This window comes from Rhizopus delemar, genomic scaffold (assembly GCF_000149305.1).
Source record: "Rhizopus delemar RA 99-880 supercont3.7 genomic scaffold, whole genome shotgun sequence".
Taxonomy (NCBI): Eukaryota; Fungi; Mucoromycota; class Mucoromycetes; order Mucorales; family Rhizopodaceae; genus Rhizopus; species Rhizopus delemar.
The window spans coordinates 796,958-823,418 of record NW_027137833.1 but is presented as its reverse complement, the minus strand read 5'-3'; the positions used below and the strand labels follow the sequence as shown (position 1 = coordinate 823,418).

The following is a 26,461-nucleotide window of genomic DNA, read 5'->3' as shown; positions in this document are numbered from 1 at the left end:
ACAAATAAAAAAAAAAGTGATACACGCAAAAGTTACGTCTTTTTTTAAACAGAGAAAAAGAATTGAACATTTCAAATGGAGAACGATGGAGAAGGAGCTACAGACAGTAATAAAAAATAAAAATAAAAACGGCTTGACGAATAAGAGGTTAAATTATCTTTTTTTTTTTATGTACAAAGACGATCTCATGTTAGCAGCATGCAGAAACGATCAAGACGAAATGTTGGAAGAAGTATTAAAAGAAGGAGACTTTGATATTAATTATGCTGACGGAATTGGTGATACACCTTGCCATTATGCGTAAAATGAAGAAAGAAAAGTAGAATACAGTATGATTAAACCCGCTTCTTCTTTAGAGCTAAGTTTGGGGCATTGAATTGTTTAGAAATACTGGTACGCGTTCCAGGCATTGATTTGAACAGAAAAAATAATAGAGAAGGAAATACTCCACTTCACTTTGCAGTTCAATATGAAGATGATCCCGAGATTGCTTTGGATGTCGTTGACTTATTACTCAACTCGGGTGCAGATCCAAGGTAGGTTTGGATGTTCAAAAAAGAAATAGAATCTGAGTGTTATTATTAGAATGAAAAATAATGCAGGCTCTACAGTGAGAGACTATGTACCAGGAGGTAATGATGATATGAAGGATCTAATTGATCAAGCTTTAGCTGGCTATAATATGGTAAAAAAAATCACATTAATAGTAGAAATACTTAATATTAAAACTTAGGGAGTATCTGATGATGACGATGAGTTTGATTATGAAGAATAATAGTTTATTTAAGAACAACTGCAGCGTTTCTGCTAGATAAATAAGCCTGTACATTAGGAACGCCTAATGTACGAATAAATTGATATATTTCCGCATTATGATATCTTAACCCAGTTTTGGGATCTGTATATTTTGCCTCTAGTCCTGTGATATCGCAATATTTCTTTTGAGGCAAAATAGAAGGAGGGCATTCAATATTTTCATCTAATTATATAAAATGTAAGCATATATGCTTTTGAAGCTATCACTCTCTATTTACAAGTGGGTATATCTAATGCTAGTTGTCTGTCTCTTTCCATTGTCAAAATCTGCTTGAGATTTTTATTTTTCTTTACTGTCTTGTACGTACTGCTTTTAAAAGATCTTTTCTCGACTAATAAATTCAATGGTCCTTGGTATTCTTCATCACTATCATTTGCATTTGCCTGTAAGCTTCAAGTTAGCATTCATGATAGAAGAGGGTAATTACAAATATTGCACCTTTCTTCCAAAAGCTTTTTTTGAACTCGATTTCTTAATGGCCCTTTTTCAATAAAAAAGACGATTAATGATTTGCATTTGCATTTCATAACAAAAGCTTACATTATAAATAAATTGGGATAAAACAAGAACAAAAGATTTTATTGCTTCCAAATCTGGATAATTAGAACTGCTTGTGACTTTTATATATCGTTCATCGCAGAAAAGAGTGGCACTTGTGAATCATGCAGTTACTCGTCAATTGATGGGTTATTCAGGTTGTACATCTACTTGGCAAATAAAGCTTTGAAATTAATCCTTAAAGAAACATTCTCTTTATATCTTTAGTAATAAAATACTTGCTAGCATACCGCTCAAGTTATTCTTTAAAGGAGTTGTTCGATATCTGATCAACAAAAGTCGAAAAACCTTCAACACATTTTACATTCTCTTCCGTATACCTGTAGTTTAGTATTCCAAATACACGCCTGTAGCATTTGAATCTTCTTTTAATAAAATGGTGCGTAGAAGGAAAGATTACGTCACATTCAATAACCGTAATACGGTTTTTGAAATTAGGACACGCAAGCTCTAGTTTTTTCATATACTTTTTTTTCTGCAAATTTAAAATGGTAAATACTTGACAATTTGCTATTAACTGATATAATCTCTAAGCTTATTATTAAAGGGAAATTCACAATCTGGTATGCCAAGAGGCAATGATAAAAAAGACAAGGTAAGACAATATACACTACTTTTTTTTTTTGATTGTTTACAATTATTTGTAGGAGAAGGATAAAAAGAAAAAGTGGGAGCCTCCTGTTCCTACTCGTGTAGGAAAGAAGAAGAAGAGAGGACCTGACACGACAACTAAATTACCTCAAGGTTTGAAGAAGAGTTAAAAAAAAAATAGCAGCCAATGAATGACATTACGATGATAGTTTTCCCTACAACGCGTTGTCGTCTCAAGATGCTCAAGATGGAACGCATCAAGGATTACTTGTTACTCGAAGAAGAGTTTGTACAGAATCAAGAGAGACTTAAGCCTCAGGAAGAAAGAGATCAGGAGGAAAGAACACGAGTAGACGATCTTCGTGGTTCGCCCATGACTGTCGGCTCATTAGAGGAAATTATTGACGACGACCATGTTATTGTTTCTTCCACCACTGGACCTGAATATTATGTTTCAGTCATGAGTTTTGTAGATAAAGACTTGCTGGAACCGGGTTGCAGTGTCTTATTACATCACAAAACAATGTCTGTCGTGGGTGTCCTTGCTGATGATACAGATCCCATGGTGAGTGTGATGAAATTGGAAAAGGCACCTACAGAATCCTATGCAGATATTGGTGGTTTGGAGAAACAAATTCAAGAAATTAAGGAAGCAGTCGAATTGCCTCTTACACATCCTGAACTCTATGAAGAAATGGGTATTAAGCCTCCCAAGGGTGTCATTCTTTATGGTGTACCTGGTACAGGTAAAACCTTATTGGCCAAAGCTGTCGCAAACCAGACCAGTGCTACCTTCTTGCGTATTGTTGGTTCTGAATTGATTCAGAAATACCTAGGTGATGGACCCAAGCTTGTGCGTGAGTTATTCCGTGTAGCAGAAGAAAATGCGCCATCAATTGTGTTTATTGATGAAATTGATGCTGTTGGTACTAAACGTTATGATTCTACTTCTGGTGGTGAACGTGAAATTCAGCGTACAATGTTGGAATTATTGAATCAATTGGATGGTTTTGATTCAAGAGGCGATGTAAAGGTTATTATGGCCACAAATAAGATTGACAGCTTAGATCCTGCCTTGATTCGTCCTGGTCGTATTGATCGTAAAATTGAATTTCCTCTTCCTGACGTGAAAACAAAGCGCAGAATCTTTAACATCCACACTTCAAGGATGACATTATCTGATGATGTTGATTTAGAAGAATTTGTCATGTCAAAAGATGATTTATCTGGTGCTGATATTAAGGTATATATAATATGAAAAAAAGATGCAAGTATAATAATCATTGTTTGTTTAGGCTATTTGTACCGAAGCAGGTCTAATGGCATTACGTGAACGTCGTATGAAAGTCGTTGCAGAAGATTTCCGTAAAGCAAGAGAAAAGGTGCTGTATAGAAAGAGTGAAGGAACACCTGAAGGTCTATATCTTTAATCACTTTTTTATTGTGGGCTAAACATCTTGTTCATTTTTCAATAAAAACCATAAATTACATCCCTTTTGACTGATAAGCCTCAAACATCCAGAAACAGAATGGCCACTTTTGATTAAAAACGATTCAAAGCCAAAATAGCTTACTATTTCAATAATTCTATTGCTGTTACTCTTGGCTTACTGATGCTACAGTAGTCGCTCTATTTAAGGCGGTCAAAATTGCTGGAATATCCACCCTTAAATAGAACATACCCTTAAATCGAAATTCGTGGCTGTCAAAGAATTGAAATCACTTAACATGTATTGAAGCTACATTATAGACATGTTTGTACAACATGTTTCCATATATGCCACTGTCGCTTGGTATAGATTTGGTAATCGTGTAACGACATTAACAAATCAAAGCTTGCTTTTAAGACTTGATCGAAGTTGCTGGAAGGATAATATACGAGTCGTAGTCTCAAAATAATTTTGATGAGCATAAATACATGATATAACAACAGTTTTTTTTCTTTCTTTAAATTCTATCTATAAAAAAAAATGTACTGATAAACATGTACGCCTTTCTTTCTTAAAAAATTGAGCTTTTGGATCAAGGTGCTACTGGCCAGCTTAATCAAACAGAATTAGATGAATGGGCTATGAAGAAATTCAATTTATATCAACCACTTGGCCAACAGACTATATCAAACATTCTCAGAAATGCTGAAACGTTATATAGTAATATTAATGTTGTCAATAATGGCAAAAGTCTAACAACACGCTATCCTCAACTTGATAATGAAGTAGTAAAGTTTGTTGCAGACATGAACAATAACAATCTGCCAGTCAATCGAGACTCAATCCTTCGATATGTAAGACCTATTGTTTGAGTAAAGTATAGAATCCCTGAAAATGAAATCACATTTTCCTCTGGATGGCTCACCAAACTTTTTAAGCGAATTGGAGTAAAATGCAGGCCAATGCATGGTGAAAGTGCCTTGGTAGACATCACTTCTGAAAACATTCAGAACGAATTGAGGAAGATAGAAGAACTTCTTAGGCCATATGATCCTGTAGATATTATGAACTTTGGTGAAACAGACTTATGTCACCAGAAAAATACCCTTAAATCAGACACTCTTAAATAGAGCGACTACTGTATAGAAGGCGAAAGTGGAGATACATTGAACAAGGAAGTTAGCTGTAATGTTCAGCAGCAGGGCTGATGGTTCTTTAAAGGTGAAGACGTGACCGACCTTTTTTTCAAGTATAGAAATCGCATCGTAGATATTATCAATAACAGCAAGCATGGTATTTTCTTGGAAAATAGGGTCATAGAAATAATTGGTCATTTCCATATGCTGTTCTTGGTCCCTGGACAATCTAGTGATATCCAAAAAAGCATATTTTCAGAAGTCCTTCTAAACGAATTGCACAACAATCAAGTACGATATTTTATGATGAAGACTTTGAAACCAGCCGGCGACATATATTTGAAGTTGTCAAATATCGTTTACGATATAGAAGAAGAAAATATTAGTATCATGAAAGGAGTTTTAATGCTCACTCAATTGGCAGATACAGCTTCCTATTATGAGCAAAGACTGTTGATAGGTTTAGCCCGATTGTAAGTATCTCTTTTTTTTTTCAGATTCCCTGTTCATAAATTTCATTTTTAGGATCGAAGAGCTACCAAAGACACGTGTGAAGAATAATCAAATCGGCGAGATAGAACTTTGGAGTTCCTACTTCCACCCTTTGTTGTCAAGGATCTTGTCGGATAATGAAAGAAGTGTAATGTTGAGATGGCCAGACAAGGCTGCTCTTGAACAAAGTCAGGGTAGACCTGATGCCATTATCTCAGAAGTAACTGGCAACGGCTTCGGGATCTCTTTCGGCTTTGGTGAATGCAAGACGTCGGATGGTTGTACCAATGCTTCGTTGTGTAAAGATATAATAAAGCTTGCACAACTTTCACAACGAAGCATAAACATCAATAGTGTGAAGTCTGTGCTATGCTTCCAGATATATGGTACTTACACTATAGCCACGTAATATTTTCTTGTTAAGTACTAACTTTCATTTACTAGGATTTGAAATCGTGTTCTATATAGCAAATCTTAGCAATGAAGGTGTTTATACGTTTTCGCAGTTAGCGATGGTAGAGTTTCCTCGTTCTGTTGAAGAATTGCCCAAGTTTGTCAACATGAAAACGATAAGCCAACTGCTGCGGGTTAGCCAGTGTTTCTGGAATCATTGCTACACGCAAGAGCAATGTCCGAACTTAAAGAGTAAAATGGTACAAGAGGTAGACTACAGTGCTCTGGATTCCTTCATTTGTAACAAATACAGTGTTGCCCGCCCTTGCCCTATCAAGTTTGCTAGCTTGTAAATTTATTTTTTTTAAAAGCCTTTTCTTTATACTGTATATAAATTCTAAAATAAATATCACTTTCAAAAAATGACAAGCAATAAGTTTACTTATAAGAATATTTTGTGAAAATAAAATATGATAAACAAAACTCTCTTTTTCAAATCAAAATATTTCTTTATAGAATGAATATCCAATCATGTAACATGAAGTTTTAAGCATTGACAGAGAAAGAGTTCTTCTTTAGGAAAGTAAAGTTTTCAACAGGAAAGCGTTAGTAAAAGTAAAGGATCAAGTAAAGAAAATCAAAAATGCTTCTAAAAATATTGGCAAAGTAAACAAAGGGATTTACGGGATGTTGAAATTTCCCCCTAAAAAAATAATTCTTGTTTTTCTTTGAATCAACGATTGCATTCTGATACCATGTGTTGATCTCCCTTTTGGTGTGAAATGGTCTCTATATCTAGAGCCAAGTTTCTTACAATGGTAAAAAAATAAATAGCTATTCATTATATTATTATTTTGCGTTTTTTACTAATTTAATCGAAAACTTTGTAGACATGTAAAAATTTTTTGTAGACATAATAAAGTTTTTATTAGACAATACAAGTAATATCCCATATTGTTTGATTTCAGATCTAATCCTTTATCAATTCATCTTTCCCAGCCTTGACAATCCGCAACAGTAGCTGTTTTAAAAGCTTCAGCAATACGAGGCATGAGCTTAGAATCTTTATCTCTCTTGATTTTGCTTTTAATTTTAGACCAACATTTCTCTACCATTACAGCTCTATAGTTGATGTAGTCCATTTCAGATCAAAAGTTGAGATCGTCTAATAAAAAGTTCATTATGTCTACAAAGTTTTCGATTTAGTCTCATTTTCATTTTCCTGTCATTTACAAAAAAAATTAAATTCACCTCGTATTTAATCTCAGATCGTCTCGAAATTCTTTCCAACCGTCTCTTTTTAGGTTAAAACACTGTAGTGATTCATGCAGCTCCTTGGCACCAACCCAAAAGGTGTTGTCTCTTGCACAAATAGTTTCAAAAAACCAAGAGAAACGTGAAACTACAGCTGCTCGTTTTTTCCAAGCTCCTTCTACTACTCAAGGCTTCCAATATCTCTATCTCCCCACTAAGGCTCGCATTCCCCTTGGTAAACTTCGCACTACTTTCAAGAAACTGGGTGTTAATAATGGCCGTCTTCTGGACCTCCACTATCCCGATCGTAACGTTGTTGCTGTACTGGTACACAACGATTATGCTCCTGAATTAACAGAACTATTAACTAGAAAAGGTGTCAAACTCAACACCACCTTCGACCCATGTGCTGCAAGCGTGCTCAAAGATCCAAAATATGCTACTGACACTCTTGAACAACGTCAACAAATTGCTCAACAACTCCACAACCAACGGGTACAAAAAGCCCTGGTCCATATCCGCGGTCCCGCCAAATTTGCGGTGGCTCGTTTCTTTGCTCACAAGTCATGGATTACAAAAACACAACTTGATGAAGTCCTTGCAACTGATCCCTATTTTGCTCACTCCAAGGATCCTGATACTGAAGACATTTTTATCACTGAAGGCAATGCCTCCGTTGGTTCTGCTAACTCCAGCATGGAGGAGGACGACCCCCTTACTACGAGTTCTCAATGAGTGGTATCCCATTGAGAATGTCACTTTTTAATGCTACTGGTCTCCCTAAACAATCTATTTATCCATTGATAAATATTGCTCAAAACTCATCTTTACTATTTATTACTGAAACTTGGTTACTATCTCCAAACAAATATTCACTTCCATCTTGGAAACAATTTCATATTTATGGTGTTCCCGTCAACTCTTATAATCTACATCGTGGTCAACTTGGTCTAGCTCTTCTGGTTAATCCGGATTTCAAGCTCCCGATTCATCACATTAACCATGTCAATCCTCTATTGGCTAAGTTTACTCTATCAATTATTATAAATTCTAAATTACTAATTCACTGCTTATATCTTCCTCCTTCTTTAGAATCAGCTCAAGTATCGGAAATTCTCTCACTATTACCTCTGGACTATCCTACAACAAACAAGACTATTATATGTGGTGACTTCAACTCACGTATTGGTGAACTAGTTGGTGACAGCAGGTGGAATACCAACGGACGAATCTTTCGCAATTGGATGGAAGCTCATAATTTGATACTATGGAATCAATGCTTGGCCTTTGGACAACCAACAAGTTATACTTATCACGGCACCAGTATTATCGACTACTTTCTTAGTAATACCGACCCGGATAACCCGGACTTAGCTATTGAAGATGGACTTTCCTTGAACTCTAACCACACATTCATGACTTTATCCTTTAATCTACCTCCAGCATATGCATCTCACAATCTATCTACTGAGATCCATAGACCGCATTGGAATCTGAAGAAACTCAAAAAATTGGATTGCAGCGACAGGTATGAGTCTGCTTTCAAAAATGGCACTACTAGTCTTGTCGCTCAATCGGACGATGATACTGATGAAATTACGTTGATGGATATGGATGCTGCTAGTACTTATATTGAACAATACTCATCTGCACTATGCCAAGCGATCTACGACTCACTTGATGAAATATGCGGGAAAAAGGACACTAATGCTGACGTGTTTTTAAAACAATTCTGGACTACTGAAATGACCTCAGCTTTCAAGCGTAAACAACTTTATTTTAAAAAGTGGAGAAAGGCGAATGGATTGAACTGTCTTAAATATTGGCTAAAACACCAAGAAACAGGTGCATTATTACGACGTTTGATTCAGCAACGGCGTAGGGAGACGTGGAAACAATTTTGTAGCAAAATGGCGACTGGTGAATACACAAAAGCAATTGCCCGCTTTAGTAGGATTCGTAAAAACAGGACAATTAAGACCTCCTTCTCACCTGAACCAGGCATCAATCGTGCTCCAGCTGACGTTATGGCCGACCATCTCAAAGGTATTTTTGCCGGACAAATTCTCACCTCAACACCTGCTCTGGATGCATCTCCGACTTTAACTAGCAGCCCTCCGTTTGATTTAGATCTATGTCCCTTCTCTTCTGATCAAATCCATGAGACTCTAAAACAACTGCCTCGTAAAAAAGCTCCTGGTATTGATCACATACAGACGGAAATGTTATTGCCTCTACTTCCTACGTTGGTCCCACAGCTTCTGCATCTCTTTCATGTCTGCTGGCAATGGTCCTACACTCCCCTCTCATGGCGAGTTGCACAGGTGGTACCGATACACAAGAAAGGCTCGAAAACTGACCCGGGAAACTTCAGACCGATTAGCTTAACATCCACTTTTCGTAAATTGAAAAATGTTTATATCCAAGTCTCCTAGAACAAAGCCCTGCTCTTGATATTGCACAGGGTGGATTCCGTGAATCTCGCAGCTCTTTAGATCAAGTCCAATGCCTCATAGAAATTTGCTCTGTTCTTGGGCGTAACCATAACTCCTCCCCTACACTGGCCTTCTTGGATATCAAATCAGCTTATGATACGGTTGATCGTTCCTACGTTTGGAGTGAATTACAATCCCATCTTTGTCCTGCTTTACTAGGTATCCTCAAAAACCTCTTTGACCATGTCCAAATAGAAATTCTACTTGATAATCGTGTATCTTATCGCTTCTCCCCAGTTACTGGTGTACTTCAAGGTTCCATCCTCTCACCTTTCTTGTACTCTATATACATTAATCGACTTCCGTCTCTCTTAAGGCAACCACTTCTACTTGATAACTCGTTTTCTGGTGACATTGTGTCCGACCTGACTCCATCTATCAATTGTCTACTCTATGCAGACGACGTTGTCCTTATTGCCACTCCTGAGAACCTCACTTCTTTACTGCAAAAATGTGAAGCTCATAGTTACTCCTTAGGTTATCGATGGAACCCGTTAAAATGTGTCATAGTTGCTCCTACTAGTGATGTTAAAACTTATCAATTATATGGTACTACTATACCCAATGAATCCTCTTTCTCATACCTGGGTATACCTATCAAACCTGGTGGACTAATAGACTATCCTGCCATGATCCAACACAATATCAATAAGGCATCTCTCACAATGAACCAATTTGCTGCTATTGATCTCAATTCTAAAGGTTTTCCACCTTTATTAGCATGTCGTTTTTACAGCCAAATGGTCCGTGCTCAATTAGATTATGGTCTTGCAATTAGTCCTCTCACAACTAAATTTATCCATCAACTTGATACTTTCCAAAACCAATGTATTAGGCGTATCTTCGGCGGTCATTCTAGGTCTTCAGCACAAGTCATGCTTCATCTGGTCAATCTCCCATCGATGCGAACTCGTGTTGCAGTCCTTCAAGCACAGTATCTTTTTCGTAGTACTCATTTGCCTGACGATACTCTTCTTGCTCACCTGCTGCCATATATTCAATCTTCAACTAGCCACTCTCACTGGTACAAACTGGCTAATACTCCAATGTGGAAACCTCTCTGCGGACCAATCCTTGATACTTTAGATAAAAAGAAATTTCTCTCTCTTCGCACCAAATTCTTAGCTGATCAATTCCAAAATCTATGTAATAACTCTGATTCCATCCTGTTATCTTCTACTCGCCCTACTATCCAAGTGGATCCTATCCTTTGGTTACCGATGACTTGTTCTGAACGTAGTCGTGTTCTTCGCTGGCGTCTTGGTTGGCTACCTGGTGGTAAACCTAAAGAATGCATCTTCCACCCTTATCATAACTGGAGTCGTCGACATGCTTTTGACTGTCTACAGATCCATCATCGTCTGTACTTGCCTCGCTCAATTGAAGATCCAATCTCTTTCCTTCTTAATTTGTTACCATTACATAAACCTCGTCCTACTGCTTCTCATAGCTGGTTTACTCTATGGCCTATCCTTTGTACGATTCTCCATGAACTGGATTATTATTTTCATGATGAATGCCCTCCTCCTCCTGTTGATCCTGGTGCCAAGCTGTTGAATTGGTTATCCAAGTAATAGTGTGAGTCTTTCTGGTACTTGATCGGATTTGTATTAAATTTGTGTTTCTTTATACTTTTCCTTTCTTCCTCCTCTTATATTTATTCATATTTCAAATAATTTGCTCTTTTCTTTTTCCTTTTCTTTCCCTTTTTCCCTTCTTGTCCCCTAAGAAGGTTTTTATTCTCTTACATTCATAACTGGCTCGGGCAAAATTGCACACTTCGTTGCTACATGCTCATTGCCATAAAACTTTAAAAAAAAAAATATAATAAACTCAGAATTTAATAGTAGTGATTCATGCAAATTTAATTTGATAGGCCGATAATTGATTCTCCGTTCATAACTGGTATTACCCTTTTTTGATTTTTCCATTTTATCTTTTTTAATTTTCACACAATTACAACATAATGTCAATCGAGGCACGACTATGTAGAGAAATTATAAAAGAAGATTTTGGACCCTTTGCTTCTGTATATAGCATATGCCTTTGTCTATTTACTTAAAAAAAGTGATTAATATAGTCCTATAGGAAGTTGCGGAGCAACTGTTACTCAAAGGCCGTCAAACACTTCAGGAACTAGCAAGACATACTCAATACACAGTAAAGCGCGTAAAAGAAATACTGATTATTTTTATTTGTCATGGTCTTCTCTACTTTACAGAATCTATTGAAGAAAGAAAAGATGCCACTGTTTATGAGCTTGACCAACATAACGTTTTGATGCGTCTTCGTATGGGTCGTATACTACGTATTACAGAAGAGCATTATGGAAAAGTAGTATGTAAAAATGCATAGTGTTGGAAGGAAGTATATATTTATGAAAATTTCTTGCAGGGCTCTTCCATATGTCAGTTGTTATTTTTATATGGAAGAGTTAAACTTAGCCAAGTTAAAGAATGGGCAGTGAGCAATGATACAAAGCATAAAGATGGTAGGATTATGTTTTCAATAAAAGAAGAAAATGGGTGACTTAGAAATCTTTAATAGAAACAGCTTACGTGAAAACTTTTACAAGAATGGCTATAGATCAATTTATCGCAGCAGTACTTCCTATCCACAGTAGATCGTCGTTAGATATGACAAGAGATATTGAAGAAGAATTATCCAAAAAGTATACAATAATGACAGCAGCAGATAAGAAAGTGGTCAAATTGGCTGCTCAGGCACAAGCAGAGGCGGTGTTTGAACATGAACGAATTGGGATGGTAACATTTTTAGCTATATTAACGTGCAAAAGCTCACACAGAAGAAAAAATTATTTAGAAACGCAAATTGGACATAACCGCAACAGAATCTGAAACGAAGGTAGATTGAAATACATCTAACATAAGATAGTACTCACTCTGATATAGAGACTTGCTCAAGAGAACGATTTACCCTATGATATTGATCCAACGGTCTTTTTCGCATTAAATTATGAAAAATACAACATAGCTTTCCGAAATAATGTAAATTTATAAATTATAGAAAGAGAACAAAAAACACCAAATAGGAACATTACTTCTATTAGATGATAACTGATTTTGCTACTGATCGTATCAATCGTACTGCTGGCATTGTTTTAAAAGCCTTTCTAAGAAACGGCAAAGATAAAATGAAAATTGTAAAAGAAGAAACCTCAGGTAAAATATGGTACTATAAACCAATTAGCATGATCTCATACGCGTTTTTCGGTTTCTAAGCCGCTTCAACACCAAATCATATTGCTAATATGTTACATCCTGAAGTGCTTGAACGAGGAGACATTATTTTACCACGTGATCCATCAAATCCTAAGAAGAAGCCTACAGTTTCTGAAACAATAGAAGGATATGTAAAGTTATTAAAGACAGATACTGCAGGCTTTTTAACTACCAAGGATCAACTAGGCCCAAATCATTATGCAGTCAATTTTGAGAAGCTTAGATATAATATGAAGAAGAGGTTATTTGAAAATTCAATTACAGAACGCTATGGTAGAGCTGTATGTCGAATAGTACGTATTCTGCTTGACAAAGGTAAAATGGACGAAAGTCAAATCCAAAAAATATCTATGCTTCCTTTAAAAGACATACGCCAAAAACTTGAAATGTTGTTTGCAGATGGCATTGTTGAGATACAGGTAAAAAAAAGAAAGAAAAAGGAGGAGGAGGAGAGAGAATGACAGGATTAGAAAAAATATTAAAGTCATGTAGGAAGTGCCTAGGTCGACCGATAGAGCAACAAGCCGATCCTTCCACCTTTGGCATGTTCCCCTTGAAAAATGTTTTGAAGATTTGCTCACGAAAGCTTACAAAATCATCGTCAACCTGCAGCAGCGTAAAGTAGAAGAGCTTCAGCAACGATCAAGATTATTGGAAAAAATGAACCGAAAAGATGTCATTGCCAACATGGATTTATTAAATGAGATTGATAAAGCAGAGGTGGGCAACATGAATAAAATAATTGAAAGAATTGAAGTATCTAAAGCTCGACTGGACGAGATGGCTATGATTTTGAGAGACTTTTAATATGATTTGATCATATCTTAATAAATGTAAAATGAAAAGTGTTTTACTTTATTAATGTAAGGTTTATATAATTACACATAAAATATTTTATACATGAGCACTATCTTTATCGTTCTCCCATTTCATTATTTGGGATTTGAACCAGAGTAATCCATCTCCTTTAATACAATGATCTTTTTCGTATTCTACAATCCAATAACGTGCTCGTTCTATCTTGTTTTGTTTGAGCGCAGACTTTACCAACAGCCAAACTGTTCTTTCATTCATCTTGACGCCTCGATGAACAAGAAAATCTAGTACCTTTTCAGCAGTATTCAAATCATGGTGATAGTCAGCAAAGCCTCGTACAAAAATATTCAAGGTAGACGTTGTTGGTTTTAATTTTCTTTGCTCTATAGCATGCCGCAGTAAAAGGAATGGCTGTTTGGGAAGTGATGTTTGCTTTTGAGAGCGAGAACGCGTAAAACAAAAGTCTATCATCATGTTATAAATGTGCATTTCTATAAGTTCTATATCGCCGTGCTGTCTCGGTAATCTCACTTTCTTCTTGTTGTTCAGCACAATCTCACACATAGTTTCTATGGCTTCAGGTTTGCGAATGCTTGATCGCTTGATAAAATAAGATAGTAAAACCGAATTCAAAACGTTATTTGACCTCAGGCCAAAGCTGAGTAATTTGGTGTATATGTCGACAATCGAGCTCAACTGCTCCTTTTCATCACCTCCGCATTTGATGATCCCGTGAATCAAGGAAGTGAATGTGATAATATCAGGGTTGGGTATCTTGCTATTGTGTATCATTGCATTCAAGATGTTGCGTGCTGTTTTCAAGTCGCCTTGACGGCAAAGTGCTGTGACCATAATATTATATGAATAAGTGGATCGTGGCATCTCCTTTTCAAATAGTGTATTCAACAATTCTAGAGCAAGAGTTGTCTTATTATCCTTGATCAGCGCAACAATGCCTGCATTTAGAAAAGACTCCTTGTCGAAAGACACAATAGGTGAGACGGAATCAAACGCTTCTAGCAAAACTGTATTTGTGGGATCTACAACAAGGCATCTGAAGATTGTTTGAGCAGTAATTCTGTTGGGCTCGATAGAATGTTGTTTCATCAATTTTAACCATTGAGGAAGGGCATCCCAATGATGATGTTGACAAGCATACTTTATAAACGTGTTGAATGTAGCTGTATTGGGTTTTATTGATTGTGACAACATGTCTTGATATATTTTAAATGCTTCTTCTTGTTTTATTCCCCTTTTAGATAACCTGAGGCGCATCAAGATGTTCTGAGTTGCAGTGTCTACTTGCACGCCTCTTTTTTTCATCAAATCTATAATTTGCTGAATGTGGCCCAATTCCCCCTTTCTGACACATTTACTTAACGCAGTGTTATAAATGGGCACCATTTCATTTTGAGATCCACTTGTAGGTAAATGTTTAACAAGTGCATTAATGTCTTTGGTGATGGCATAATCCGAGAGTGAGTCTTTAAAAGATGTGCTAAGCTGCGTGGAATACAGGCGTTGAAAATAGCTGGCACGAGTTAAAGGTTTTTGCTGATACAAAAATAGTAATTTTCTAGAACATAAGAGGGAACGAGGTACCATCCCTTTGGCATACTTGTTCACTCTAGTATGAAAAAGAGTTTCTTAAAAAGCTTCAGCAACCCCGGGGTCAAACTCAGGCTTATGACTCGTAAAATTTGAAGTCACTTTTAAATCATCTGTTACTGAAAATCAATTACTGTTTAATTCAAAACAATAAGTAAAATACATTGTTCAGCAAGTTTTTTAAAGCTTATCACCAGAGACCGAGGAAATCTGTTGGATTTATAAAATAAGCAATCATTTTAAATGAATAGAAGGAATAATAAAAGGAAGGTGACTGTAAGTATCTAAATTCTTAGAAAGGAAACCTAGTTTGATATACCGATAGCAAACAGAATTCGACTGGTTTTCTTTGGCCATTTATAGCCAGCATGACTGGTTTGTGAATGATTTTGGAAGTGTTAATACTGTGCTGCCATAATTCTCTACAAACTTCTCAAAATTAAATAACACTACTATGAATATCTGCTCTCTCATTAAAAAAGTGACACGCATAAGAAAGCACTCAACATATGTTTTAGATGTTTAATTTGGAATTTGAAAACTAGTTACTCTCGACGTACGGAACTCATTAGCTCTGGCAACCAATAGCTTGGTACACTCTATACAAGCAAGAAGATGCGAAGAAGAAGAAAACATAATATGAGTATGCTTGTCATGTCTATTCAATTAACAATAGTCTGTAAATGATTCCTAGATTCTTTATAGTCCTCTGAATAAAATATTATGCTGTACACTTGTTAATTATTATATAAAAAGCTACTTATTGGAATTTGAATCCCTAACAACTTCAGATGCTCAGATCTACTAGCAATACCCTACGTTCTTCTCTACCGTTTGCCTACTTATCTTGCTATCTCCGCTAAATTTCCTTTCTCTCTTAATTTGTCAATTGCCAACAATACATTTTCTTTTGTTTGAGATAAATCAATTGCACCATTATACTATTATATTTGTTACTTCTTCTCCAGGATATTGCTCCACAAGGCAGCTCAAAGGGCTCTGTCGCCTTCCTTTTTAATCAATTATCGTCACACGTATTTATATAAACATATTTTACCTGTAATATCAACAAGGGCTTTTTTTTTTTTTTTTTTTTTTTTTTTTTTTTTTTTTTTACCAAGAGGCAAATTATCCAATATCTCGATATGTATCAAAAGCTACAAATGCTAATTATTATTGAAAATTCTTCGTCTTTCCTTTGAATGTACTTCCCACTCGAAAACTATGCTCCTTGCAATCTAATTCTGCTTGGTCTCTCTGCCGGCTCACCATATATTTGATTCTTTCTGATCCCGAGTACCTTCATCATTAGAAATTGTCTCCCTCAGCTCCACTTTCTCCCAGAAAATGACCCTTGGATTGGTTGCCCCAGAACTCATGTTGAAATCTATGACGCGTCTTTCCCTCCTTACTCGTCTACTTTTTTTTACCTTTTTTTTCGCTCTTGATCTCAAATAATACTTTCTGTTTCCATCGCACCTCTTTTTGATCTGACTTGGGCGAATAAGGTGTATTAAATACATCATGCGCTTATGCTCAGTAGCAACAAAATACAGAGTTACACAAGCATATAAGCTTCAAAAAAAAGTTTAATAAAAGAGACTGTATAGAACACTTTTGTGTCAACAAATTATCTACAATTTAGACCTCTTTAATGTAAAATGGTGCATTTCAAATTCTGTTTTCTTTTTTGAATGCAGGGCTTGAGATTACCGAAAGCTTTTAAACCCAGTAAAAGATCAACAATCAACAGAAACAATTCTCTCACACCCCTTTTTCAATCCCCTTTTTTCTTCTTTTTTTTTTTTTTTTTTTTTCTTTTTTTTTTTTTCCTTCTTCGGTAGCTCCTTCCTCCTTATGACAGCAGCGGAAATGAATAAGGATAATGATTTTTTAAATAAAGGAATAAGCAATGAATCTTCAATTACGATATGTTCTTCCTCCATTGAAGATAAATGTTATTCTGATGCTGAAAGCAGTTCCTTAGATACCATAGATACTCAGCAAGATAAGGATGTTGAGGAAGCCAAAATAAGGCGTAATCGATCAGCTACTATAACAAAAAGTAACAGTGAAAGAATGCTTAGCGAAGCTGTTAAAGAAGATCTCATAAAGGAAGAAGAAGAGAAGAGAGGAGACAATAACACAGAGGAACTTGTTTATGGGCTGCAGCAAATGGAAGAGAGTCAATACTCAGATTCAGAGAATAGTACAGAAGATGTCAGATACCACACAAGAAATCAGAGTTATCGGTCAACCATGTCCTCTATTCATTCTTATATGTCAAGTGCGTCAAATTATGACTTATTATTGGCGCGTTTAGACAACAACAACAACAACAACAATACAGCATTTTATAATAACAGTACAGAAGAACTGAGAAAATCATTCGAAAAAGACAACTTATCAGAAGAAATCGACTGGGGTAAGAGTGATACAATTAGCTCAAATGTATTTTTGTGTATGTGCATACGACTAACTCAATTCTAGAATTTTGGTCCAAGGTGATTTCGGACTTTAATGGTGTAAGTAAATCAGAAGCCAAACTATTATCAGTTCAAATACAAAAGGGCATACCACCTTCGCTAAGAGGAATGGTATGGCAGTTATTTGCGAAAAGTAAAAATATCAAACTAGAGGACCAATATATGCAACTATTAAAAGAAGAATCAGTTTATGAGAAAGCAATCTCTCGTGATTTACCCAAATTAACCTTCTTAAAGGATGAACATCAAAGGGATACTTTATTTAATATCATGAAAGCTTACTCGCTATATGACAAAGATGTTGGGTATAACCAAAACTTACTTTACATTACAGCACCTTTGTTACTCAATGTATATAACATGGAAACACAAAAAAAATCATGTGTGCACTAATACTTCTTAATGCAGATGCCAGAAGAAGAAACATTTTGTGTCTTGGTACAATTGATGAACAAATATGGTCTTAGAGGTCACTTTCTTCCTCAATCAGATTTACTATCACGACGATTATACCAACTAAATGGGATAGTAGGCGACCAACTACCTCATCTTCAAAGACATTTTGAAGCACACTGTATCAAATCTAATGCATATGCCTATCAGTGGTTCAGTACACTTTTCGTATATAAATTTCCTATGGATACTGTTTATCGTATTTATGACATGATATTTGCTGAAGGCATTGAAACCCTATTTCGATTTTCATTACCTTTACTAGAAAAAAATCAACCAATATTATTAAGCCTTGAACATGATGATTTAACAGATTTTCTTAAAAGCAATTTACTTTACATATACCAGGTAGAATGAATAAGTTTACATGTACATACTTGTACTAAAAAACCATAGAATGATTATGATCGATTTGTTTATGACGCATTTCAAAAACATATTGCTACTAAAAGACTGGACCGTTTAGCAAAAGACTTTCAAATAGAATCATCCAAAGCCAATAATGAAGCAGAAATCATTGAATCATTAAAAAAACAAAATAAGCAATTGCAAGAATCAATACGAAAGATGGATCATGACTTTACAGAGCTTAACAAAGATCATGCTACACTTGCTACTGAACTAATCACAGTTAAAATGGATATTGCTCGAACTCATGATGAAAACGAAATACTTCGTCAACAAACAAATGATTTAAAAAAGACACTGGAGACTTTACCTGCTAAAGTAGAGGCGAGAGTAAAGGAAGAGATGGAAATCTTGTATACCAAAAATGCAGCTTTAGTTGAGCGCAATTCAGCTTTAGAGGACCAGTTGGCTTATATGGAAAATATGATTATTGAAATTAAAGTCAAGCATGCTGAAAGCGAAAATGAAAGAGAAGGATTACGCCAAAGATTAGCTGATCTTAAATGCTTGATGGAAAAATAAACTTTTTTTTCTTGTTTTTTTAATTTATGAATGGATGACATTAATGAAATATTGGAAAGAACAGGTCTTTCGACCATTCCCACTTCTGGACTTACTATAATTTCTTTGCTTGGTGTCTCTGATAAATCAACTCAAATCAGTCCTGTTATTTTGGCTAATCGAATTGTTGGAAGTAATGTATTTAGTCACAGAAAAGAATCTCTAAAGGAAGGAACTATTGAGGTAAAATGCGCAACTAGATATGTTCAGTCTCTTACTTATATACATACATATATAGCTTGTAGAAGGAGGACTTCAGCTATATGTTAACACAAAGATAAATACACTCTATTTGTTCTTGGATTCTACTTTAGATACAAGCATATTTATAAACCAACAAAAGGTAATGATATGATATATCCTTTATTACGCACCTAATTACTCATAAATTGTATCTAAAGTTTACAGTAATGGATTACCAAAACATAAATATGAAAGGATTGTTGTTCATGTTTATTATATCTCACCTTGTTATTGTAAGTGCATGTTATAAATATTATAGACATACAAAACTAATCAACTACAGCCTATATTACCGCCTTCCTTACTACCAGCAGATTTTCTATCTACACTTGTCACTCTGTCACAGACAAAGCTAAATATGTATACGCATTTGGCTCAATTCCAGTCTTGCTGCTGGAAATATTGGGATATTCCTGTACCTAATGCACTCTTTGAAAAAAAAGAATTTGACCGTGTCAATCCAAATTTCTTAGGTTGGTGGGGCCCTGCCAAGGGTGTTCCTATGCTAGTATTTGTCGCTGCAAATGTAAAACTTGAAGCATAAATACATACAAAAGAGTATTAATATTCATTTATTTTAGATACCCTTTCCGGAGATTACATCAACAGCTATCAAAAGAATGCAGGAATCTTTACAAATCAGGCTAAAGAGCATATTTCGAGCACTGCATCTTGCACCATTAAAACAGGAACCAGGAAATTCATCACATGCTCCTGTAGATGTGAAATCATTGTTTCTATTGCCCTCCACTTCACAACCCATCATTCATATTGTGCCTTCAGTGCCTCAAGAATTTGATGCTGAACAAGAGTATGTATTCGATCAGCCTATTTCAATTTCCAGCTACTTGCAACAATCAGCTAACAATGAGCCTAATAGCTCGCATCATGAATATGGAGATAACCTGCTACGTAATTTTGTTACAATTTGGGCAAAGACAGCCACTAGTCGACATCCTCTTCATAAAAAGATGAATGACACAAAGCATGCACCCTTACCAACCCCAATTCAATTTGCTTCCGCTGCTATACCTTTACTCTACTTCTTATTTAATCAGCCTATGCGAGAGAATGGTACGGATTTTAGAGAAATCATCATTGCTGAATACTCAAGCACAAAGGGTATGATTCAACAAATTGAAGTCATATTAAGGAAGAAAATTAAAGATAACATTGAAATTGAAAGAGTGTTTTCGAAAAACTACTGTTATGGTGTTATGCAGAACTGTAATGAGGCCTATTTACAAGATTCTCCATCTTTTTATCCAAAAAAGTATCATATTTGGAAGGTAAGAAAAGTGTATTATAGTGAGTTGAGCGATCACTGAATCTTTTTGTTCATTAGCGTGATAATGTACTTCGACAATACAAATCATTAGCGCGAGGTTCATGCAAGGAAGAATATGCAGCTCGTCTTGAACGTGAATGCGATTTAGTTTGGAAACAGGACCGACAAAGTTGTGAGCATCTTAGTCTAACAGATAGATTTTGTCGCTTAAAAGTAAAAAAAAAAAAAAAAAAAAAAAAAAAAAAAAAAAAAAAAAAATGGACTTGAAGTGTAAATGCTTATTTTATTTATTAGATTGGACATGAAGCCATCCCACCTCAATCACAAAAAAGGGATGATCGAACTATTCTGATTGAAACAGGCAAACACAGCAGTGGATTTACATTTTTTCACGCATGCAATTGTGGAAGAAGTCAAAAATTACGAGATGATCCATTTGCTATATCTGTAATTTTTATAGAAAAAAGAAAAAACGCAATATGCTCACTACATGCCTATTTCTAGGATGCAAATATTAGATTTTATGAAAAATTTTCTTGCTGCTCAGGTAAAGATAGAGCTTTTGTGAACATCAGAGCTTCTACATTTGGAAACAATCAAAAGCTAGAATTAAGTTATGATGATGCTCCTGAAGACGACTCAGCATTACTCTTTCTTGGTCCATCCACTGTATATAAGAATAACGTAGGCTTAGATAAGACAGAAGGATTCTTGAATAATACCAATTATCTTATTCCCTGGTCAATCACAACTGTAAATGACATAAAATTACATCAACAAGAACAACTTGCCAAAGAAGTAAAAGATTCAGCACGTTCCTCCGTTCAGGAAGAATGGCCCATGTTAGGAAAGATACCTGCTCCTGTTGTTGCAAAACCTGTCAAGGTTATATCAGCAGTTTCTTTAGAAGCATTCCCTGCATTGGGGACAAATCCTCCACCTACAGCAACACCTACCATTGCTCCTCCACCCACTAAACAACTGTTTGAAGCAAATGAAAATAATGGAGGAAGACGCAGACGATATAACAGAATGCGAGATAGACTACAAGGCTTGGTTCGAGGCTATGTAGGCGCAGAATATGAATGTGCTCAGGGACATCGATTCTTGAGTTGTGGTGAAGGGAGAGTCTGTAAATTAGGGCATGCCTCACATCCAAAGGAACATGGAAATTATTTTGTGCATCAAGATCTGCAGATATTTATACTCTGTCCTTGCTGTTATGTACCGAACAGCAACACCGGCAGCGGTGCAGTTAACAGTCCAAATGAAATGACGGCTCAGTTAATGCGATTTTATGTTGTTACACCAGATGAAGACATCACCATTACAATGGAACCTAAAATAAAGGTAAAATGAGTGCATCATAAAAAAAGGCGTACTCATCGTGATGTATAGATTAATGTGCCTGGAAATGAGGAGCCAATTATTGTCGATCTTGGTATCAATGATCCATTGTCCCTTGGACCTGGAGGATCATATGTACTGAGACTACCCTTCATCTACCGTGACAACAACGGATCGCCTATACCGATTGAAACAGATTTGGAAAAACGAATGGCAAGTGCAGTATTACAAAAGGACTGTGTTAAATTTCACTATAAAAAGACACCAAAGTGGGTTGGTTTAAATGGATAGCATATCAGCCTTTTGTAACTCTACTGTACCCTTTTTTCAAGAACAATGCTGCGAACTGATTTCTGATTTTTTGATGTATACCGACTATAGTCAATATGTGGATGATGAAAAAGATGTTTAAAGAAACCTTTTTTTTTTTTGAGTGATATCAAAAACAATAAAAATTCTACTTGCACTATTCTATTCTTTTATTACGATGGGTTCAGTCTGTAAATAAGATGATTCTATTATTTCATTCTTGTTCTTCAACACAACTCTCAATCCATCATAAGCAGGAGCTGCTCTAAAACCTTCTTTGTCTCCCAGCTTCTTTAAATATTTTTCCAAGTAATCATGGTCTACTCTGTGTGCAAATCCAACATAATAGGACTTTGATGCACCGACTTGCTTTGATGCTTCAATGGATTGATCAAGTGAAAAATGAGATGAGTGAGGATCGGCTACTAATTTTAAAAGAGAAAATAATATTAGTCATTACTGTAAAATAATATTAGTGCAACAAGTACGTCTTAAGCAATCGACAATAAATATTCTTGATTTCCCTTGAATTAACTCCATTGTTGCTGGCGGAATATGATTTGTATCAGAGATATAGCTGACATTATCAAATTTGAATCCATAACAATAATAAGGTTCTTTTGTCGTTTGATAAATACCGTGATAAGCTGTGATTTACAGTGTAAGAATTCAAAGCATTTTGCTCTCTTTCTTGCTCAATTTACCTGGAAGGGGCATAAATTCAAGCCCTTCAATTTCAAAAGGCTTGTCTGTATCAATAACATGATATTTAAAATCGGCGACTTGACCACCACCAGTGGCTAGTGAGGTATCTACCAAGAAAGGAAACGTTCTTGCAACCACTTCCATACACTCAGACGATAAATAAACGTTGATATGGGGTTGAATGGAACTATTTAACGTCCAACCTCTTAAATCATCCAGACCGTAGCAGGCATCAGCATGGCCGTGAGTTAAGATAACGCCATCGAGTTCACGAATGCCATATTGAGGAAGAATGGTAATTGCACTTGCTATATTTCATTGCAAATGAGCTTTTTTTAAGTTGGTCCTTTTTTTCTTTTTTATTACTGTAAAATGTCTTTCCACAATCTATAAGTACATTTCTAAACAAGAGAGAAGGAAAAATATGTCAAACAAACCGGTAATTCGCATAAATAAAACCAAGCATATGTACCTTAATCTTGCTCCTGGAGGATCTTTGTGTTTACGGAATCTAACAACCATTGAAGTATTCTTTCTATTGTTCTTGAACCCTTCAGGTGTCACTGCTGATAAACAAACAGAGCACTTCTTTTTGGGATCAGTAAGACAAGCAATAGTAGGCACTGAGCTAGAAGTGCCTGTACCTAAAAACACAATTTCTTCCACTGTAGCCATTGGATCTGAATGTAGATAACTTGTACAGTAGAAGAAAAAGCCAAAAAAAAAGATAGAGATTACGCTCTATATTTTTTTTTTGACGTTGCACAGCAAGACACTCTTTTCCATAAATAAGACAGCCATCAGCCAATTAAGAACTGATGAATAAGCTACTGGCGTTTTTCTATGTCTATTGTATTGATTTCTTAGAAGGATACAAGAATAAATGAGTAATACAAACTCTTGCTAACTATACGCAAATTTGTAAAGAACAATTCTTGACATTTACGTCAAGTACTAGTAAATTTGGATTCAACAGTCTCCTCATTGTGCGTTGTAGCTTAAATTGAATAGGGTTAGATTTCATTCATTCTGCTTTAAATTGATAAGAAATAAAATAAATAAAAGCACGTAAAAGCGAACTGCTGCTTCTCGAGTCTATAAAAAAAAAGCATCCTTCAACCACAGTGTCTTGAATTTCTTATTTGAGTATATTAAATTGGTTTCTTTTATTTTATTTTGAAGAAGCACAGTGCCATCTATTTATTATTCAATTACACAAATTGGGTAGTAAAGTTACTACGCTTCACGTAATCATCTTATATCTAAATAAGGAAATACAGACCTGTGTGCTTAAACATGCAAAAAAAAAAAGTGTAAGAAAAGCATATAAGTGAATAAACATGTATCGTTTAGACAAAGGATTCCGTAAGCCTCAGGTTTCCTGCTTTTTGCTATTTTTGTTTCCTAGTACAAAGCAGAGGTTGCATAATAAATAGTCGGCCAATATGAAAGTTTTTTTTTTTTTTTTTCTTTTTTCTTTTTCTTTTTTCTTTCCTTTTCTTTTTTTAATATAAAAACTAGCATGAGTCTTGCTGAAGGGGAATATGAACAATTTGAGATCCCTAAAATGAGCCAAGGGCAAATAAACTTGCTCCAAGAAAGACTCAAGTCCACGGTATGGCCAAATGAACTTGAAAAGGATTATGGCTGGGATTATGGTGCACCTACATGGGCTGTGAAACCATTAGTTGAAGAGTGGGCCAACTCATTTAACTGGGATGAATTCAAAGCAGATATTAGTAAATGGAAACATTTCCGTATGAACGTTGATGGGCTCTTGATGCATTATATTCACGAACGCTCTTCACAACCAAACGCGATTCCTATTGTTCTTCTTCACGGTTGGCCATCTACCTTTTATGAATTTCATAAAATTATTGGTCCCCTCAGAGATGGCGTAGGAAATAATCAGGTAGAAGAAATAGAATAAGCTATTATGTTATTTTGCTTAATTTCATTTTAAGGCATTTCATGTTATTGTTCCAAGTTTACCTGGTTTTGGGTTTTCAGAGGCACCAAAGATAAAAGGATATGGTATTGTTAAAATAGCCTCCATGATTAACGCTCTCATGATGAACTTGGGCTATAATGAATACAGTAAGCTATTAATAATTTAGAGTTCTTTTTTTTTTTTTTCTGTTGTAATCATAATTTATTAGTGTATCACGGCGGTGATTGGGGGGCAATCATTGGAAAGACGATTGCTGTGAATCATTCAAACAATTGTAAAGCGTTTCATACCACGATGCCCATGCTTCTTCCACCTATACCTACTCCGAGAAATATCATATTTCATCCCTTTAAGGTAGCCAAATTCCTTGTCAGCTTAGTTGTTGGATTCGATTGGGTTTATGGTAAAGGAAAGGCCCGACTTGGAGGTGCTACTTTTGCAAATGCCGAACGAGACAAAGGCTGTGGGTACCGAGCTATTCAAGGAACAAGACCTTATACTTTATCTTTTGGATTAACAGACAGTCCAGCAGGAGTACTTAGTAAAATAGTCATACTTTTTTGATTTATAAACTTACAATCAAATAGCTTGGTTACTTGAAAAATACCATGAATGGACCTTTCATCCAGCCGAGAGACAGAATACTGAATCACTTCCTGAAACAATTAGTTCAAAAGAATTTTTGACACAAGTCTCTATTTATTGGATGACTAATACAATCTCCTCTTCTGTTCGTATCTATTATGAATGTCTCAACCAAAATGAGATAACATCAAATGTCATGTCATATGTTAAAATTCCTTTTGCTGTATCTTCTTTTGCAAGTGAAATATCAAAGGTACTTTTAACACACACAAATTATAGTCTCTGATGTAATTTATTTGTGTAGCTTCCTAAAGATTGGCTAGAAGCTTCTGCCAATTTACAGCAATACAGTGAAATTGAATATGTAAGAAAATTGTATTTTTACTAAAAAAAAAAAAGATACTCATTTATGTAAAGGGTGGACATTTTCCGGGTTTAGAAGAACCACAGATTTTGTTGGCAGATCTTCAAAAATTTGGAAAGCATATAAAGAAAACTCAGATTCTATAATTAAACGATTATGTAATAAAGTTAATTGTGGATCCTTTGTCAGAAATAGTCTTTTTTTTTCTTGGCAATCCTATCTATGACGTATTATATGATTTGCAATGAAAGGATGACTGCTTATTTGCAGTGTCGCAGGTGCCAATTTGCAAAAACCAGTATTTGAATTGTTTAATTTTTCACTAAATTACAGTTCAATCATCATTACAATTGATAGAAGCATTATCCTCTGAGCTATCATTAATGAAGTAGCTAATCCAAAGAGGTTTTCGCAAAAACCCATTAGATGTCCGTTTCTTGGTAGAAGCTATGGCTTCCATGGATTTAGTTTTATCACATGTTTTTTTTTTTTTTTTTTTTTTTTTTTTTTTTTTTTTTTTTTTTTTTTTTTTTTTTACTGAACCAACACTGCTAGGGACATCCATATCAATGATTGTTGTAAGACCGGTCAACTTTTTTCTATTGGGTCCAAAGTGAATATTTCTCCTTTGAGACGAGATATCAACATTCATGGAACTCACTTTATCGTATTGTGTTCTTTTCAAGTATTCTTTTAAATGCATTAGGCCAAACCGCAAAAAAAAAAAAAAAAAAAAATGATTTCTGCAAATTAACACTATATTCATCTGAACTTTCCCTTTTCTCAATTGAATCAGCAAAAACTAAACCTAAGTTCCCACTCACTCCTGTATACTTTTGCATTTGTTTTTCCTTGATCCTAAAAGGATTTCTTAATTCTTTATAGTTGATTGAAATTCAACTGGCCTGAGCAATTAAGGTGTAACAACA

The 26,461-nt window shown here is 35.4% G+C and overlaps 11 protein-coding genes across 11 annotated transcripts; 9 read left to right on the top strand and 2 right to left on the bottom strand.

Annotated features, from left to right (window-relative positions):
- Positions 1 to 169: 169 nt before the first annotated feature.
- RO3G_09511 (uncharacterized protein) lies at positions 170 to 775 on the top strand (the record flags this gene model as incomplete). The annotated part of the gene is made up of 4 exons (XM_067664096.1): positions 170 to 300; positions 435 to 536; positions 586 to 685; positions 734 to 775. 4 exons carry the CDS (start codon positions 170 to 172, stop codon positions 773 to 775), a joined length of 375 nt encoding a protein of 124 aa, XP_067520197.1.
- Positions 776 to 2,204: 1,429 nt separating this feature from the next.
- Positions 2,205 to 3,396, top strand: RO3G_09510 (26S protease regulatory subunit 4; the record flags this gene model as incomplete). The annotated part of the gene is made up of 2 exons (XM_067664095.1): positions 2,205 to 3,209; positions 3,262 to 3,396. The coding sequence occupies 2 exons, from the start codon at positions 2,205 to 2,207 to the stop codon at positions 3,394 to 3,396; spliced, it is 1,140 nt and encodes a 379-aa protein (XP_067520196.1).
- A 1,526-nt stretch (positions 3,397 to 4,922) lies between these two features.
- Positions 4,923 to 5,967, top strand: RO3G_09509 (uncharacterized protein; the record flags this gene model as incomplete). Its single annotated transcript, XM_067664094.1, has 4 exons — positions 4,923 to 5,005; positions 5,058 to 5,429; positions 5,503 to 5,766; positions 5,934 to 5,967. The coding sequence occupies 4 exons, from the start codon at positions 4,923 to 4,925 to the stop codon at positions 5,965 to 5,967; spliced, it is 753 nt and encodes a 250-aa protein (XP_067520195.1).
- A 632-nt stretch (positions 5,968 to 6,599) lies between these two features.
- On the top strand, positions 6,600 to 7,406 carry RO3G_09508 (uncharacterized protein; the record flags this gene model as incomplete). Its single annotated transcript, XM_067664093.1, has 2 exons — positions 6,600 to 6,610; positions 6,749 to 7,406. The coding sequence occupies 2 exons, from the start codon at positions 6,600 to 6,602 to the stop codon at positions 7,404 to 7,406; spliced, it is 669 nt and encodes a 222-aa protein (XP_067520194.1).
- Positions 7,407 to 8,698: 1,292 nt separating this feature from the next.
- Positions 8,699 to 10,740, top strand: RO3G_09507 (uncharacterized protein; the record flags this gene model as incomplete). Its single annotated transcript, XM_067664092.1, has 2 exons — positions 8,699 to 8,998; positions 9,136 to 10,740. The coding sequence occupies 2 exons, from the start codon at positions 8,699 to 8,701 to the stop codon at positions 10,738 to 10,740; spliced, it is 1,905 nt and encodes a 634-aa protein (XP_067520193.1).
- Positions 10,741 to 11,742: 1,002 nt separating this feature from the next.
- On the top strand, positions 11,743 to 13,215 carry RO3G_09506 (uncharacterized protein; the record flags this gene model as incomplete). Its single annotated transcript, XM_067664091.1, has 5 exons — positions 11,743 to 11,931; positions 12,079 to 12,174; positions 12,237 to 12,348; positions 12,409 to 12,827; positions 12,901 to 13,215. The coding sequence occupies 5 exons, from the start codon at positions 11,743 to 11,745 to the stop codon at positions 13,213 to 13,215; spliced, it is 1,131 nt and encodes a 376-aa protein (XP_067520192.1).
- Positions 13,216 to 13,340: 125 nt separating this feature from the next.
- RO3G_09505 (uncharacterized protein) lies at positions 13,341 to 14,829 on the bottom strand (the record flags this gene model as incomplete). The annotated part of the gene is made up of 4 exons (XM_067664090.1): positions 13,341 to 13,400; positions 13,516 to 13,688; positions 13,785 to 14,552; positions 14,601 to 14,829. 4 exons carry the CDS (start codon positions 14,827 to 14,829, stop codon positions 13,341 to 13,343), a joined length of 1,230 nt encoding a protein of 409 aa, XP_067520191.1.
- A 1,875-nt stretch (positions 14,830 to 16,704) lies between these two features.
- On the top strand, positions 16,705 to 17,766 carry RO3G_09504 (uncharacterized protein; the record flags this gene model as incomplete). Its single annotated transcript, XM_067664089.1, has 3 exons — positions 16,705 to 17,257; positions 17,323 to 17,623; positions 17,727 to 17,766. The coding sequence occupies 3 exons, from the start codon at positions 16,705 to 16,707 to the stop codon at positions 17,764 to 17,766; spliced, it is 894 nt and encodes a 297-aa protein (XP_067520190.1).
- Positions 17,767 to 19,341: 1,575 nt separating this feature from the next.
- Positions 19,342 to 21,909, top strand: RO3G_09503 (uncharacterized protein; the record flags this gene model as incomplete). Its single annotated transcript, XM_067664088.1, has 6 exons — positions 19,342 to 19,509; positions 19,565 to 20,272; positions 20,329 to 20,484; positions 20,566 to 20,718; positions 20,776 to 21,621; positions 21,670 to 21,909. 6 exons carry the CDS (start codon positions 19,342 to 19,344, stop codon positions 21,907 to 21,909), a joined length of 2,271 nt encoding a protein of 756 aa, XP_067520189.1.
- A 474-nt stretch (positions 21,910 to 22,383) lies between these two features.
- Positions 22,384 to 23,307, bottom strand: RO3G_09502 (uncharacterized protein; the record flags this gene model as incomplete). Its single annotated transcript, XM_067664087.1, has 3 exons — positions 22,384 to 22,574; positions 22,632 to 22,940; positions 23,139 to 23,307. 3 exons carry the CDS (start codon positions 23,305 to 23,307, stop codon positions 22,384 to 22,386), a joined length of 669 nt encoding a protein of 222 aa, XP_067520188.1.
- An 847-nt stretch (positions 23,308 to 24,154) lies between these two features.
- RO3G_09501 (uncharacterized protein) lies at positions 24,155 to 25,678 on the top strand (the record flags this gene model as incomplete). Its single annotated transcript, XM_067664086.1, has 6 exons — positions 24,155 to 24,544; positions 24,597 to 24,729; positions 24,792 to 25,124; positions 25,171 to 25,421; positions 25,473 to 25,532; positions 25,586 to 25,678. 6 exons carry the CDS (start codon positions 24,155 to 24,157, stop codon positions 25,676 to 25,678), a joined length of 1,260 nt encoding a protein of 419 aa, XP_067520187.1.
- Between the last annotated feature and the right edge of the window lie 783 nt (positions 25,679 to 26,461).